At 43.8% G+C, this 17679-nt stretch overlaps 1 protein-coding gene across 1 annotated transcript; it reads left to right on the forward strand.

Annotated features, from left to right (window-relative positions):
• Positions 1 to 15297: 15297 nt before the first annotated feature.
• Positions 15298 to 16516, forward strand: LOC138935142 (uncharacterized). Its single transcript, XM_070299569.1, has 2 exons — positions 15298 to 15727; positions 15957 to 16516. The coding sequence occupies exons 1-2, from the start codon at positions 15298 to 15300 to the stop codon at positions 16514 to 16516; spliced, it is 990 nt and encodes a 329-aa protein (XP_070155670.1).
• Positions 16517 to 17679: the final 1163 nt, after the last annotated feature.

A 17679-nucleotide genomic window follows, 5' to 3' on the forward strand; every position in this document is an offset into this window, starting at 1 on the left:
TATACTAACCTTTTGACCCTTATTCTTTTTAAAGAAAGTCTGCGGGCAAAGCGAGGCAAGCGTTTCTCATTACATTTTCGCCCCATTATATGAACACACTATAACTACACAAACACAACACTCGTTTTTTAAATTCGACGCGTTATAACGGTTGAGCACACTTTTGCGGTTATCTCTCGTTACGCGTATGTACACAACACGCGCGATTGAGACTGAGACTGAGTACTGCCGCGCACTGATATTATCGCATGTGCCTGGCTGTGTGCGTGTGAATAGTACAGTCGCCTTATTCCCCGATACGTACATACATACTTAAATACATGTATGCTACAAATATCGCGTAATAATAAAAACAAATGCGCATCTTTATAAACGAATATTCTGTAACCGAATAAAAAGTTATTTTCATATTGATTAAAATTAATTCGATACATAAAAACATTATTTATTAATATTTTACGACGTGTCATTTTAATCACAATAATGTAATTAATGCATTTAAATTATTTTCGGATATATAAAATGCGAAATACAGACATTTGATTTTCTATAGTAACATGACATATATATACAGGGTGTCCGGCGTCAACCGCATCATCGGTCATGTGCAAGTAGAGCAGGTGAAACCGAGAAGAAAAGTCCTGTACCAATTTTTTATATAACACTTAATAAAAGTTATTATTGAGTAAAGTCTGGCCAATCAGCATCTTTAGCCGGGCGCACGTCGGTGAACCGCGCGCCTGATAACGTGCGCCGCTGCACCTTACAGCGCGCGGCTCACTGACGTGCGCCCGGCTAAAGGTCGGCGCTGATTGGCCAGACTTTACTCAATAATAACTCTTTTATTAAGTGTTATAGAAAAAAAAGGTAAAGGGCTTTTCTTCTCGATTTCATCTGCTCTACCTGCACACAACCGGTGATGCGATTGACGCCGGACACCCTGTATATATATATATATATATATAAATTTTATAATAATTTATATATATTAATCTAATGTGAAAGATTATAGATAAAGGGAGCCTCACGAGCGAGACTTCGGAACTCTTCGATATTTGTCGTCTCGCTTGCTCCTTCATTCTTTTTCGCTTTCGCTTTTGTCGACTCTCCAGCATCGCGCGGGGATCTTTCCTTATCTACTATATATAAACATCTTATAAAATAAAAATTGAAACTTTCATATTGTATTTTATTAGTATAAAAATAATTATAATGGATTAATGAGATTCTTGCGATTAAAATAACACCAAATATGACATAAATCGGATAATTTTAAATAAAATAAGTAATCATAATTTTAATAACATAATTGATTAAAAATAATCCGATTTATGTCATGTTTCGTGTCATTTTAATCGCAAGAATCTCATTAATCCATTATAATTATTTTTATACAGATGAAATGGAAAATACAAGTTTCACTTTTTATTTAGAAGATGTTTATATTTTGTAGATAAGGAAAGATCCCCGACGCTGAAAAGTCGACAAAAGCGAGAGCGAGAAAGAATGAAGAAGTAAGTGAGATGACAAACATGAAAGAGTTCCGAAGCCTCGCTCGCGTGACTCCTTTTATCTGTAATCTTTCACGTATATATGTCATCTTATTATAGAAAATGAAACTTTTGTATTTCGCATTTTATATATCTGAAAATAATTGTAATGGAATAATTACATTTTTGCGATTAAAATGACACCAAATACGATATAAATCCGACTATTTTAAATGAAATAAGTAATCATAATTTTAATAACATAACTGATTAAAAATTATCCGATTTATGTCATGTTTAGTATTATTTTAATCGCAAGAATCTCATTAATCTATTAGAATTATTTTGATATCGATAAAATACAAAAAACAGAAATTTTACGAACGATATGTAACCCGAGATATTATAGATAAAGAGAGCCTCGCGAACGAGACTTCGGAACTCTTTGATGTTTGTCATCTCGCTTGCTCCTCGTTCTTTATTGTATTCTTTCATCCCTATTATAATATTCTTTTATTTCTTCGACTTTTATTCTTTCTATATTCTCGTCTTCCTACATAATAATACATTAATTTATTCGTCTTTATTTTATGCAACATAAATGAGATATTGTGTATGTCATAAATAGAAAAAGTATTTAATTATGTGTATTTTTGTATGTACATGTGTTGTATTTAACTATAGTTAAATAGAAAAAGAAAATAACTTGTGTATCTCATTTATGATGTATCAAATAAACATAAATAAATAAATTTATTTATTTTCATGTAGGGAGACGAGAATAGAAAGAATAAAAATTGAACAAATAAAAGAATATAATAATGGGAATAAAAGAATACAATATACAATAATGAACGAGCAGAAAGAGAGAGAGAGAGAGAGAGAGAGAGAGAGAGAGAGAGAGAGAGAGAAGCGCGAGTGAACGCGTAAGTGAATATGCGAGGAACATGAAGCTAAGCGATACGTAGTACATAGCGAGCGATCGATTAGAAAGAGACAGAGCGTATGATCGAGAGAAAAAAGATACTGCAATAATGTTAGTGCGTACATGCGTATATTACTCTACACGCATGAAAGAGACAAAGGTAGTACGATTATGTCTGTCCTTGTCATGTAAGATTGCAGCTCCGTCTATCGCGACATCACGCAACTAATCTACTGCTCTGTTTTACTCCATCTCGCACACACACATATGCACGAAAATTTTATTTTGTAAAATCTTTTTTATAAAGCTTCTAAACTCACTTCTCTAAGTTCACTTATACTCTTTGATGAAATGCCGAGTGCAGAGTTTACTGATTAGGCACGTGTAGATTACAAATTTGTTATATTAAGTAAATGTTGACGCAGAAGCCGATAACAAAACTGTAATTTTCTCATTTTTTTTAACTTTTCATATGAAATGTTAAACTCCGCACTCCGTTATTGTGTGTACCTTAATTGTGGAAAAGGATTTGTTGATATCTATAATCAACAAAAAGATTTTGCAAAATAAAGAATATTCGCGTTTTGTCGGTAATCCGGCATCCTCTTAAGTTTTCTGTTGAAGATATGAACGTTGCAAAAATATTGAGATCCCTACAAGTAGGATAGTATGGCCGGTTTTGGCTCAGTTTGTTGTGAGTGTGAGAGAGAGGTTACCGTCGGGGAAGAAGAGAGAGAGATAGTTTCGGAGCAGTTTGTAGGCGCCCGAGGGATGGAGATCGGGCTGGGCGGGTGTATGGGGGGGTAAGTAGGGTGAGAGAGGAAGCGTGGCCGGGGGGAAGCGGTGGGTACGAGTCGCCGAGAGCGCTCGAGAGATGGCGCTCGGGGGGTGGCGGTTCCTCCCGATTCGACCTTGACGCGACTCGTTCTTTAGGGGCGCGCGCCGCTTCTAGCGCGCGATCCGCTGTCGCGATTCTTTAGGGGGGCGCGCCGCTTCTAGCGCGCGATCCGCTGTCGCGATTCTTTAGCGGGGCGCGCCGCTTCTAGCGCGCGATCCGCTGTCGCGATTCTTTAGGGGGGCGCGCCGCTTCTAGCGCGCGATCCGCTGTCGCGATTCTTTAGGGGGGGCGCGCCGCTTCTAGCGCGCGATCCGCTGTCGCGATTCTTTAGGGGGGCGCGCCGCTTCTAGCGCGCGATCCGCTGTCGCGATTCTTTAGGGGGGCGCGCCGCTTCTAGCGCGCGATCCGCTGTCGCGATTCTTTAGGGGGGCGCGCCGCTTCTAGCGCGCGATCCGCGAGCGGGCGGCGGGCGCCCGGCGTCGAGGGGGCGGGGGATCATCGGTGGGCGGTCGAGCGGACGGAGGGGCGTCCCTCATCGCTCTCCTCTTCTCGAGGCGCGCGTTAGCGGCGATACGAGCGCGCTTATCGCGTTTCGGGGCGAGTTTTTTTCCATTTTCCGGCGACGTCGCGCGTCCAGTGACAAGACGCGTCCGAGAGCGAATATCCGGTTCGGTTAATCGGGGGCGCGTCCTCGCTATTTTTCCCCGTTATAAAAAGACGCCGCGACGGTCTCGAGGTATTAGTACGTTCGAGAATATTTCGCGGCGCGATGAAGCGCGCGCCGAGCGCTTTAACGAGATTAGCCGGAAGAGCGGTGAATTCGAATCGGAAGTATCGAGGATATATGGAATTTGGAAATACCGAATTGTTTGAAGAAAGAACTACGCGAATGTTATATAGAGGACCGTTTGTACTGTATAGAAGAGATCGGCTTCGCGGAAGAGTTTGTGCGAGAGGCAAGCGAGACGCGATTCGACGAGTCTTTCGCGAATGTCGGAGCCGATGGCTATTTGCTTTATCGCAATTGGAAACAGCGATACGGAATTCCGAAATTTTCGTGGGAGGTGAATCACGTCGTGCATTGTTTCTTTAAGTTCGGTTGCCGATTCGAGAATGGAAATTATTTCGAGGAGAACGAGAGATATTGCGCGTATTGCGCGCGTAGCTCGAGTTTCGCGAAAAGCGTATCGACGCACGTGACGAAAACGGTGTATAGCGAGATGGTGCCCGCTTGCGATCTCGTCGACGAGGTTTTCGACGTGTCGAATAATTGGTGCGCCGGCTGCGAGACGAGAGCTTTGTTCTACATCGAGAATTACGACGAGGAAGAGACGTGGTTCATTTGTAAAAAATCTTGGCGTTCGTTAGACGACGAGTGACGAATCGAGAAACGATGGAGGCGCGCGATCTTCTCGATAGCGCGCGGGACGTCGCGACGGAGGACGCGTATCGCGCGTGGGCGCAACGGTGCGACGAGTGTCTCGAGTCTCTGCGGGAGAGATGTCGAGGCGAGCGCCGAGGGAGATCGACCGGAGCGATCAATTCTCTTATCGCTCGAATCGTTCGATTGACGGGCGCGAGAGACGATCTGCGTCGACGTTTCGAACGCGTGGGAGACGGTGTAGAGGGACGCGAGGGATTCTCGTGGTCCGAGATTGAGACGGCTTTCTCTAGATGCGTTTTAACCGGCGCGGTTATTAATTTCGATTATATCGAACCTCGACGATTTCTCGAGGACGCTAGAGATACCGTGCTCGATCGAATACGCGATGTTATGGATGAATATAACGGTGTTAAGGTCAATACCGTGTTTATTGGCGAGTTCGTTTCGGGTGACAAGATCGATGTTAAAACTATTGTCACGAAGAATTATCCGCTTCTACCTCTTTCCGACTTGCGAGAGTGGTACGAGAAGCGAGTGGTCGACGCTACTCTAGCCTCGTTGGAAGAATTTCAGGAGCGCGATAGCGGATGGGCGTTATCGCGAATATTCAATTTAACGGTGAACGTGAACAGATACAATCCTATGCGCGCAGGATGCCACGTCAAATTACCGCGAGAGATCATGTTGAAGAGAGCGGTAATAAACGTGCAATCTAATGACAATGCGTGTTTCGCATGGGCGGTGATCGCCGCTCTGTATCCAGCTGAAAAAAACGCGGGTCGGGAATCTTCGTACCCGCATTACACGACAGTGCTGAATCTGAAGGGCGTTAAATTTCCTATGAGTTTGAACAAAATTACTAGATTCGATCGTATTAACGACATATCTATTAATGTGTACACCGTTCGAAATAAAAAGGAGGCAAAAGGCGGTTGTCGCGTTGTTCATCTGCGTCTCACTGACGATAAAAAGGACAGACACATTAATCTGCTGTATTTTGACGATATGACGCGACGAGATAACGCGACGCATTTCGCGTGGATCAAGAATCTGTCGTGACTCGTCGGCTCGCAACTGAGCGGTAGGCGACATAAATCGCATATATGCGATCGGTGAGTACGAATTAAAAAAATCGTCGCGCGATGTTGATAATGCGCGCGATTTAAAAATGTGTGTTATGTCGCAGATGCATGCACTATTTTCGAACGAGCGATAAGTTATCGGCTCACAACGTGGATTGCGGAAAGATGAACGAGTGCGCTATAGTCCTTCCTACCAAAGACGACAAATGGTTAGAGTTTCGCAACTATAGTAGAAAGGAGCGACTTCCATTCGTGATGTACGCTGATCTCGAATGCATGCTGAAGAAGAAAGAGAAGAGGAGAACGTCGAACACATCTATCGTTCAGCATCACGAAGTCTATAGCGCCGGATATTACGCGCGATGCGCGCTCGATGGCGTTAGCTCTACCTACAGAGCTTATCGCGGCGAGGATTGCGTATTGTGGTTCGTTAAAGAACTGCACGATCTAGCGCTTCGCGCGAAGACTATTCTCGATACCGATGCTCCTATGACGGATCTTACATCGGATGAATGGGAGAGATTCGTAAACGCGACGCGCTGCAGTATATGCGAGAAACCGTTCGAATCGGGAGACGCTCGCGTGCGCGATCACTGTCATCTGACTGGACGGTACAGAGGTCCGACGCATTCGAATTGTAATTTAAATTATAAGGATACTTACGTAATTCCCGTATTCTTTCACAATTTATCGGGTTACGACGCGCATTTTATCATTAAAGATGTAGCTAACGCTTTTCCCGGCAGCGTGGAAATATTGCCGATAACGAAAGAAACGTACATCTCTTTCACGAAGAACGTCGAAGATGCGTGGGACGAGGGATGGTTCGGGAAACGCTTGAAATTGCGTTTCGTGGATTCTTTCAAATTTCTAAGCGCGAGTCTCGAGAAATTGGCGTCGTATCTAGACAAAAGCGAGTTGAGGATCGCGCGTTTGGAATTTTCCAATCTTAGCGACACCGATTTCGAGCTTCTCGCGCGAAAGAGTGTATTTCCGTACGAGTATGTCAACGACATAGATAAATTGTTGGAGACTCGTCTTCCGCCGCGCGAGGCTTTTCACAGTTCGCTAACCGGTGACGCGATATCCGAGAGCGATTACGCGCGCGCGATAAGAGTCTGGGAGCGATTTCGCGTCGAAACGTTGGACGATTATAGCGATTTGTATTTAAAGACCGACGTTCTTCTATTGGCCGATGTCTTCGAAAATTTTCGCGACGCGTGTATGAGAAGTTATAATTTAGATCCCGCGTATTATTACACGTTACCGGGATACACATGGGACGCTATGTTAAAGTATACGGGTGTGCGATTCGAATTATTAACCGACATCGATATGGTGATGTTCGTGGAACGCGGAATACGCGGCGGGCTAAGTCAATGTTCCAACAGATACGCGCGCGCTAATAACAAGTATTTACAGTCGTACGATCCTTCGGAACCATCGTCGTATCTCATGTACTTCGATATAAATAATTTGTATGGATGGGCGATGTGTCAATCGTTGCCTTACGAAAATTTTCGATGGGTCGATGACGTTACGAGCGTTAATTTAACGTCCGTGACATCGGATTCGCCTATCGGTTACATTCTAGAGGTCGACCTTGCATATCCGTCCGACCTTCACGATTCTCACGCTGACTTGCCATTCTGCTCGACGCGCGATAAGCCGCCCGGAAAACGAGATGAGAAGCTTCTCGCCACACTGTACGATATGAGCCGTTACATAATATATTATCGCAATCTGCAGCAATGCGTTCGACACGGATTACGCGTTACGAAAATACACAGAATATTGCAATTCGCGCAATCTTCATGGCTGCGCGAATACATCGAACTGAATACGCGATTACGAATTAACGCGAAAAACGAGTTCGAGAAAAATCTATACAAATTAATGAATAATGCCGTGTTTGGCAAAACTATGGAGAACGTGCGCAATCATTCGAATGTTCGACTCGTGACTCGATGGGACGGGCGATACGGCGCGGAGGCGATGATCGCGAAGCCAAACTTTCACAGTAGAAGCGTTTTCGCGGAGGATCTCGTAGCTGTAGAATTGCGCAAACTCGAGGTTAAGTTCAACAAACCGATCTATGTGGGTATGTGCATTCTCGACATATCTAAGATTCGTTTATACGAATTTCACTACGAGTACATGCTACCATTGTATCGAGATAAGTGTAGAATAATGTACACCGATACGGATAGTCTCATTTATCGCGTCGAGTGCGAGGACGTGTACGAGAATATGAAGCGCGATATCGACAGATTCGATACGAGCGATTACGCAACGGACAACGCGTACGGTATGCCTCTCACTAATAAGAAAATACCCAGTGCGATGAAGGATGAGAACGCTGGCGCGATTATGACCGAATTTATCGGACTCAGAGCGAAGATGTACGCGCTGCGAGTCGACGGTAAAAGCGATACAAAAAGGATCAAGGGTGTTAAGAGCGGCGTCGTCGCGAGAACGATAACGTTTGACGAGTACGCGCGCTGTCTTCTACGGGGGATCGAGATGAAGCGCGAGCAGTTTTGTATAAGATCCGAGTTACACGAGATGTATACAGTGTCGGAGTTGAAGATCGCGCTCAGTCCGCACGATGACAAGCGATACCGGGAACTACGGATACGTTACCGTGGGGACATTATAAAATACCGCTGTAAGGAGCGAAAAAACGTAGAAAATACTATACGTTTCTTAAAACATTTAAACTTTAGTAGTTTATTGTTAGTATAAACATATTTTATAAATAATATATTACCATCGTATTTTTGATATAATATTTCGCAGTCGCGCCGAAGATAATAGTTCGAGAAGAACTTCTAACTGAAATACATGTTTTTAACTCAAAAGAAAAAATTATACCGAAGAGACGCGTTTCTAAATTTCATATCAAAGTATACAAGTTTTACATCACAGGCTTGTGTTCTTTGATTTGGAATTTCAAGACTCGAAACATTCGTGAACGTTCTACGATATCGCGAAGAGACGCGTTTCTAAATTTCACGTTAAAATATACAAATTTTACATCACAGGCTTGTATTTTTTTGACTTGAAATTTCGAGACTCGAAACATTGGTGGACGTTCAACGAATCGTCTCGAAGAACGCGCGTTTTGCGCGAATAATATAAACGTTGATTAACATTCTACGAATTATCGTGAAGAGACGCGTTTCTAAATTTCATATCAAAGTATATAAATTTTACATCACAGGTTTGTATTCTTTGATTTGGAATTTCGAGACTCGAAACATCTGTGGATGTTCTACGAATCGTTTCGAAGAACGCACGTTTTGCGCGAATAATATAATTTGAATATAATTTATTGTAATAGATTTTAATAAAAATGAAAATATTCGATCGGTCTTATTTATAATAATAGATTTTAATAATAGATTTTAATAAAAAATGGATCGGTCTTATTTATAATAGATTTTAATAAAAAATCATGGAAATATTCGATCAGTCTTATATGTAATAGATTTTGTTAAAATCTATTATAAATAGGACTGATCGGACATTTTCACGATCTTTCTATTATGCTCTCGAAAGTGTTTTATATAGAATAATGTGAAAAAATGTTAATGCGAGTTTTGATGTTATCATAGTGACGTAATAGAGAATGTATACAGAGCGCGAGAAAGAGTACGTATAAAGTTTGAAAGAGAGAACGCAGGATACGGCGGCCGCATGGCGGCGCAAGAGAGAACTCGTATAGAACGCGAGAAAAAATTCGTATATAACGCCAAAAAGACAAACTCGCGCGTGTTTTTGCGATGTAAAAAATCATAGAAACCACCATTCTGTCTAAGTCTCGGCTAATCTGGACTCGATTTGGCAAATTCTCGCGTTCTCTCTCATTAGCATAGAGCATATATCATGCTACATGCAAGCGAGAGAGAACGCAACGAAGCTTACCACAAATCGAGTCGAGATTAGCCGCGAGTTAGACAGAGCGATGATTTCCATGACTCTTTATTATATTTTTTGAAAGTGGTATATATAGAGCAACGCGAAAAAAAGGTTACCGCGAGATACGACGTTCGCTTAACAATGCGATGAAAAATGTATATAGAACGTAAGAAAGAGTCCGTATAAGGCGCGAAAGAGAGAACGTAGGATGCAGTGGCCCCGTAGCGGCGCGAGAAAGAATTCATGTGGAGCGCGAGAGAGAACTCGTACAAAATTACAAGCTATTTATAAAAAAAGTGTTATATTTAATATATAGTTATATTTAATATATGTATAGTTATATTTAATATATGTATAGTTATATTTAATATATGTATAGTTATAATATTTAATATATGTAGTTTTATTTAATAAAAATATATTTTTATCATAATACAGCTGTTTTATTTATCCAAGAATTGTGCGATTCGTCCATTCCTAACCATTTCACGTAAACCTCGTCGCCCTTTCGACGCAGCACCTTTTCTACGAGATACACGTCGGGATCGCCGACGCGCAGCAACTCGTGCTCGTAGAATCCTCCGGCGATCGGCTCGCCGCGCGAATCCTTTAACAGATACGTTACGGGATTAGTCCGTTGTATCTTAGTTATTCGAAAAATCTTTGTAGTCCAGTTGGGTGTGAAGCCTTTCTCGAAGATCGTCTTAAATTTACTGACGCGTACCGGATCGGCTACTTTGAATTTCGCCGGAGCCGCGATCTTTATATTGCTGTATACAGTATTTAAAAGTTTATCGGCGATCGCTGGAGTCACGTCGACAGGTTTCATACTTATAGTGCGATGTTTTCGCGCGTTATATTCCTCGACGAGTCGTGGTAACTCGTCGATCCACTTGTACGTTCCGTTTAGCGTGAAGTACTTCCACATAGAGTTTTTGAGCGTGCGATTGAATCGTTCGACTATCGACGCTTTCATCACCAAATGCGTCGAATAATGATTCACTCCGCGCTTCTTCGCGAAGTTTCGCACATTGGCGTTGTAAAATTCTTTTCCTTTATCGGTCTGCAGATTTTTCGGACACCGCTTAGAGTCTCGCATTATTTTAGATAACGCTCGAGTAACCTCGTTTGCGCTTTTGCTCTTAAGCGGTACAGCCCATGCGTATTTGCTTAATGCGTCGATAACGGTGAGTATGTAGTTGTGGCCTTTGTTGAGTCTCGCGTAAGGACGCATCTCGACCACATCCGCTTGCCATAGGTCGTCGTACCCGCGCACCGCAACGCGACGACGCGGGAAGTTTCTTCTCGCGGGCGCGTGCAATTCCTCGACTAGTCTTCGTTTTTCGACGCTCATAATTCTCTTCTCTTTCTCTCGAGAATATCGTTGGATTGAATCTCTCTTTCGAGCGGCTCGCCGCTCCCGCTAATCTCTCTTTCGAGCGGCTCGCCGCTCCCGCTAATCTTTGCCAGTTCCCTCACTCTTCTCGATAGCTCCGCGTCTCTCTTCAATCGCGACGTTGAATTTTCCAATTCTCGTATCTTCGCCTCGGATTTCACCGCGGAATTCGCCGCGATGCGCGATTTTTGAGTTATTTCCTAAGACAGACTTTTTAGCGTCATGATTGCGTCTATGAGCGTTCGTTGTTAACAATATACTTCTGTATGTTAATTTATCCTTTTCTGTATATATGAGACTATTAGGAATTTTCATAAAAATTAATTCGTACAAACCGGGAGTACCGATATATTTAATCTCATCTATGAATATGGAATCATTCGCGTCTACGTCGAATCGCTTATCGCCGAGCATCGCACCTTTCGCGCCGATGTAAACTCCGTAAACGTGATCGATCTCGTTCGGTGCTTCTCCGCCGAGAAGAGTCCCTATATATTTTCGCCCTAACGGTCCTAGTCGACCGTGCGATATTTCGCGATCTTGAGAAATTCGCGAAATTTGTCTAACGGGTATTTCGAGCGTCGAGGGCGATTCGAGACTCTCGGATTCGAACGTTTCGTACTCTTCGGTTTCGTTTCGCGCGAATGGATCTCTTTCGACGGAAGACTCGTTTAATGGAGTAGAAACGGCGTTCAATCGTCGTCGCGCGCGTATTCGTTTCGCCTTAGGTTTTTTCCAAACGGGAGTTAGCGCTTCGTCCTTCCATTTTTCCTCGATGCTCGTCGTCGAGGGTGAGGCGTCGATCGCGTCTCGTTTTATCGTCTCGCGCTTAATTTCGTTTCGCTCTATCTCGTCTCGCTCGGCGCGATTAGCGATGCGCCGCAGCGGTTCGACGATCGGTTTGAAACGACTCTCTATCGCGATCTCGCTTTCCATTTTGCCGGTCTTCAATGCTCTGTGTTTTTTACGAATCGACGCGCGCGTCTTAGCTATCTCTTTCGCTGTCTTTTCGCGTTCACCGATATCCGTCGAGGCCATTGCAACTTCTTCTAACTCGCGGGAGAGAGCGATCGGCGCGTTCGACGTATTCGCGACAACTGATCGCTCTACGGTACAATGAAGTCGTTAAATCCTCGTCTGTATCTACCGACGCGAAGCGCGCTATCTTTGTCGATCACTAAGAAACCATATTTATACCGCTAACACGCGCGACATAGCGCGTGAAAATTCTCGTACGACATATCAGTGTTCACGTGATCATTGTATGCGTGACGTAAATTAGTGCCATCCTGTTTAAAGAGAATTAACAGGTTCGCGTTATCTCGAATCAAATGCTTCGGTATTTTAGCATACGTTTGGCACAGATAGAAGCAATCGACGTTCGAGTGTCGACCCATAGCGAAATACTCCCTGATAGTATCTTGTTTGTCGCACGCTACATCGTCGAACATGAATATCGAATTCGGGAGAGCTTCGCTGGGTGAAATAACGTCAAAGTTATTAGAAAATGTGAAATAACCTATATCTTCCATCGGTGTTAATAAATTTTCTAAATATTGATATTTAGGCTGCTGCAACGACTTCGAGTAAACGTAAACGTTCTCGAGCGTACGCCATGCGGACTCTCCAACAAACTTATTAACGCGTTTGTTTTGCCGCAACTAGAAGGCCCGCAAATGACGCAGCGAATAGCGCTCGATAATAGACGACCGTGTCTGCGCGTTTCTTTCGACGGTCGCGTCTTATTGTCGAGGTTCGTCACTTTTATCGCGATCGGTTGCCGCACGAAGCGCATTCCTCTTGCCGCGCGCGTGCGCGGTACACTCGCGCGAGGCAGGGCGAGACCTTTTTATTTATATACGAATAGATCGCCATCAATCGCACAGTAGCGAATCGCGCGCGGTGAGTCGAGATGTTTAAATTACTAATAGATGGCGACGATATTCTCAATTTCACCACCGATCAATTGCGGTATATTCCGAAAATAATTTTACTAAAGCATTTCGGTCGCTACGTGGAACGATTGTGAGAGAAACTGCCCGAATATATAAGAGTGGATCCGGAGATGCGGCGCTACCGTCGATGTCTAGAGCATTATAATAGCCCCTGGCAACGAACGCACATCGACGGTCCGGCGCCGCTCGTTAAAGATTGCGGCGAATGCAATTCGCGAAACGGCGGTATGGTGTGAGCCATGGCGCTGGCTTGTTGAATAGAGCGATAAACGCGCTCCCTTTCGAACTACATATACCTGGATATCAATTTTGCGGGACGGGTACTCATCTCGCGAAACGACTCGCGCGAGGCGATCGAGGCGTCAATCCTCTGGACGCGGCCTGCCGCGAGCACGATATCGCGTACTCGCGGAGCGGCGAGCTCGCCGATCGACACGTCGCCGACCACGCGCTCGCCGAGAGAGCGCGCGAGCGCGTCGCGGCTAAAGACTCGACTCTCGGCGAGAGAGCCGCGGCGGCGGCTGTATGGATGGCTATGAAATCGAAGACAAAACTTGGAATGGGTACAACGAGAATCAAGAGAAAGAAGAACAAAAGGAGAACAATCGCTGCGAGGAAAAGAACGCTTCCGATAGCGAAACGCGGCGGCTTTTTACCCCTGCTACCGTTATTGGGAGCTCTCGGTTCTTTGGCCGGGGGAGTGGCGGGAATCGCGAAAGCGGTGAACGATCGCAAAGCAGCGCGACGACAGCTGGAGGAATTGCATCGCCACGATCGCGCGATGGAGGGTCGCGGTTTATATCTCGCGCCGTACAAGCGCGGGAGTGGCGCGTCCTCGACGAGAAGAAAAGCTAAAAAAAAACTTCGCGTAAACAGACGCTAGAGATCCTCCCATCCGTCGGAGCAACGACAAACGAACAATTAAATCGCGCGGCGATACTCTCGCGCGTACCTCACTTTAGAGGTGTGTTTATGCGCAACGCGCTTCCGTCGCGAGCGCGCCGCGATGAGAGCGGCATTGTGAATTTAGACGACGCATCCGGACCGGGTACTCATTGGGTGGCGTACGCGAAAAAAGGGGCGACGCGATTTACTACGACGGTTTCGGCGATCTTCGTCCTCCGCGCGAACTCGCGCGTTATCTCGGGCGCGACGCGAACATTCGATACAATCGTCGCTCCGAGCAAACGCGCGATCAGAATATCTGCGGACAATTGAGTCTTCGATTTCTCCGAGAAGTCGATTGGAGGAATCGTCGACTATAATATCAACCGTTATTCGTCGATCGAGCGCAGTTCGATCGCTTTCGCCGATCATGTCGCTGACTCTCACTCTTTCCGGACGAAGCAGTATTCTCGCGGCGAGTTATTTTCCGCCTCTCGATTTAAACGACGACGATTACGAATTAGGTTTAACCAATTTCGAAACTTATAATACGATACCGAATATAAATTCCACGAATAATAAATTTTACTTTGACGATAATGACGAGATTATCGCGATTCCAGTAGGATCTTACGAATTAAGCGCTATAAAAGTGTATCTAAGAGCGGCGATTCGTCACAAACGACGAGCGAGAGAGGAGAAACGAGAACGCGAAAACGAAGAACCGGAAATGAACGATGACGATTACATATACGATGTTGATGACAATTATTTCGAAGACAATGAGAATGGCGATAAAAGTGAAAATTCTATAACGCTTCGCGGTAACGATAACACTATGAGAAGCGAAATTAAGTGCGCGTATCGAGTAAATTTCCCAAAACCCGATAATATCGGTTCGCTCCTGGGTTTCTCGTCTCGCGTATTACAACCGAATAAATGGTACGCATCCGATAAACCAATAAATATTATGGCCATTAACCTCATTCGAGTAGAGTGCAACGTCACAACAGGGGCGTATCACAACGACAAATCCGCGCATACTATACACGAATTCGCGCCTAACGTTCCACCCGGATATAAAGTGTCGGAAATTCCAACGCAGATCATTTACCTTCCGATCATCGCACGGACCATTACCGATATAAACATGCGTGTTGTGGACCAAAACGGAAAATTGATCGATTTTCGCGGCGAGGAAATCACGATTCGTCTACACGTGCGACGAAAACGGTAGAGAAGCGCGCGATGCTCGTAGTGAACGGATCGAACGCGAGAAACGCGCCCATTATCGCTGTCGCGTCGCCTCTAAACGCGGAAAAGAGAAGGAAGAAGGGAGGAAGACTAACCGTCGCCAACGAGACTTTTCTGCGTTTTTTGGGTTTCGTCGTGCCGAGGACCGCTTCTTCGTAAAAAGCGGAATGTGCGACATTCTAAGTATCAGTGGGGAGCCGATCTTCGACGATCGCATCGTCAAGATTGAGACTCACACGTACAACCCTTACGCCAATACTACGTTCGGAAATAGCGATGAGATACGAATTCCTATACAACAGCAAGATTTGTACACGTTGCCTTGCGACAGTTTTCTCTACGTTGAGAGCAGACTCGAGTCGAAGGAAGCACCGAGCGCGCAAGGGGAAATCGCATCTGTGACGAGATTAGTGAACAATTGCGCGGCGTTTATGTTCGAGGAAATTCGCTACGAGCTCGATGGCGTGGAGATCGATCGAAATAGAAACGTTGGAATAACGAGCACGATTAAGAATTACGCGTCGCTGACGGTCGAGAGAAGCAAAATATTAAAAAACGCTGGATGGGATTTATTAACGACAACTCATTCGTCGATCGGTGATTTTAATTTTTGCGTACCTCTTAACGTTAGGTTTTTGCGAAGATTACAAGCGCGTTGTGATCAACGCGCGACACGAACTTATTCTAATACGAGCACGCAACGATAACAATTGCGTTATATCGCGCGAAACGCAAGAACCTAAAATCGTTTTGTTAAAGATACAATGGCGAATGCCTCATATAGTATTGAATGATGTTAATAAATTAAGATTATTGCGCACGTTAGATAGCGGACGATACCTGAGCGTCGCTTTTCGCTCGTGGGATCTCTACGAGTTTCCGCTTCTACAGAGCACGACCAAACACTCGTGGGCCGTCAAAGCGGCGACACAACTCGAGAAACCGCGATACGTTATCTTCGCGCTACAATCTGAAAAGAAGAACGTTCTGTCCGAGAAGCTTTCTTTATTCGACGATTGCAAACTAACTAATGTCAAACTGTATCTTAATTCCGATTTTTATCCTTACGACGACATGAATCTAGATTTCGATAAATATAAAGTCGCCGTGTTATACGATATGTATTCGAAATTTCGAAAAACGTACTACGGATGCGAAAACGACGAAGCGCTCTTAAATCTAAATAAATTTTTAACTCACGGCCCACTCGTAGTCATCGACTGTTCTCGACAGAACGAGTCGATCAAAAGCGCCACTGTAGACGTTCGCATAGAGTTCGACTGCAAGGAAAACATCCCCTCTAACACCACAGTTTACTGTCTTATTATTCACGATCGAGTGGTAGAGTACAATCCGCTCACTAACGTCGTGCGCAGAATCGTGTAAGCGCGACGATACTCGAAAAAATATGGAGAAAGAATAAAACGCTTAGAAAAAATCTAGAAAGAAACACTTCGAGTATCGCTAACAACGACGATGGACGCACCGATCTTTGTCGATCTTCAAGGTTTCGTAGTTAACGAAAAATTCGTCGCGAAAGAAGTAGCCGTGTTAAGAAATGGTGTGGAATTGACGCATCACATCTTTCGCCCGCCGATGTCGTGGGATCTGCTCACGAGAGCGGAAAAATCGCGAGCGTGTTGGCTGATATTGAATCATCACCAGCTAAAGTGGACACACGAATTACGGGTCGATGAAAAGACTCGTTCGAGACGCCATATGTCGAGGATCTAGCCCCGATTCGACGGTGCAGATCTATGTCAAAGGTCACGAGAAAAAGAAGTGGCTGATCGAGATCTTAGGAAACGTCGCCGACGATCGCGACATAGCCGTCTCCGTCGAGACTATCGACGCCGATTACGAAGACATCGAACGTCTGGAGACTCTGAACGCTTCGCGGGCCTTTCGCTGCGGATATCACGCGAAAAATTGCGCGTTAGAAAACGCGTGCAAACTGCACGATTGGTGGTTCGAGCGGCGCGATCGTTTGCGCGATATGCGCGATTGATTTTATATTATAAATAAATTATATTATAAATTATATTATAAATTATATTATAAATTATATTATAAATTATATTACATTATTGTATATTATTGTATATTATTGTATATAATCTATAAATTTAAGTTATATATAATCTATAAATTTAAGTTATATATAATGTATCAAATTAATTATATATTTTAAACTTTATATATAATTATAATGTATTGAGTCAATTATATAATCTATAAGTTTAATCATGAATATATTAGTTATACTTGTACTGTTGCAAAATACACGTTATACGAACGAACCGCGTTTTTTCTTTATCGCGGTCGCATCCTTTATCGCGGTCGCGTAACAAACTTAATTATAGAGATTTTAAATCTATTTAAATATACTATTTAAATATACTATTTAAATATACTATTTAAATATACTATTTAAATATACTATTTAAATATACTATTTAAATATACTATTTAAATATACTATTTAAATATACTATTTAAATAGTTTTTTGTCACCAAAATACAAACTTAATGCGGACACAGATGGTTAT

Source organism: Polyergus mexicanus, unplaced genomic scaffold (assembly GCF_030449975.1).
Source record: "Polyergus mexicanus isolate NDT 795.1 unplaced genomic scaffold, iyPolMexi1.0 SCAF_7, whole genome shotgun sequence".
In the NCBI taxonomy this organism is placed as follows: domain Eukaryota; kingdom Metazoa; phylum Arthropoda; class Insecta; order Hymenoptera; family Formicidae; genus Polyergus; species Polyergus mexicanus.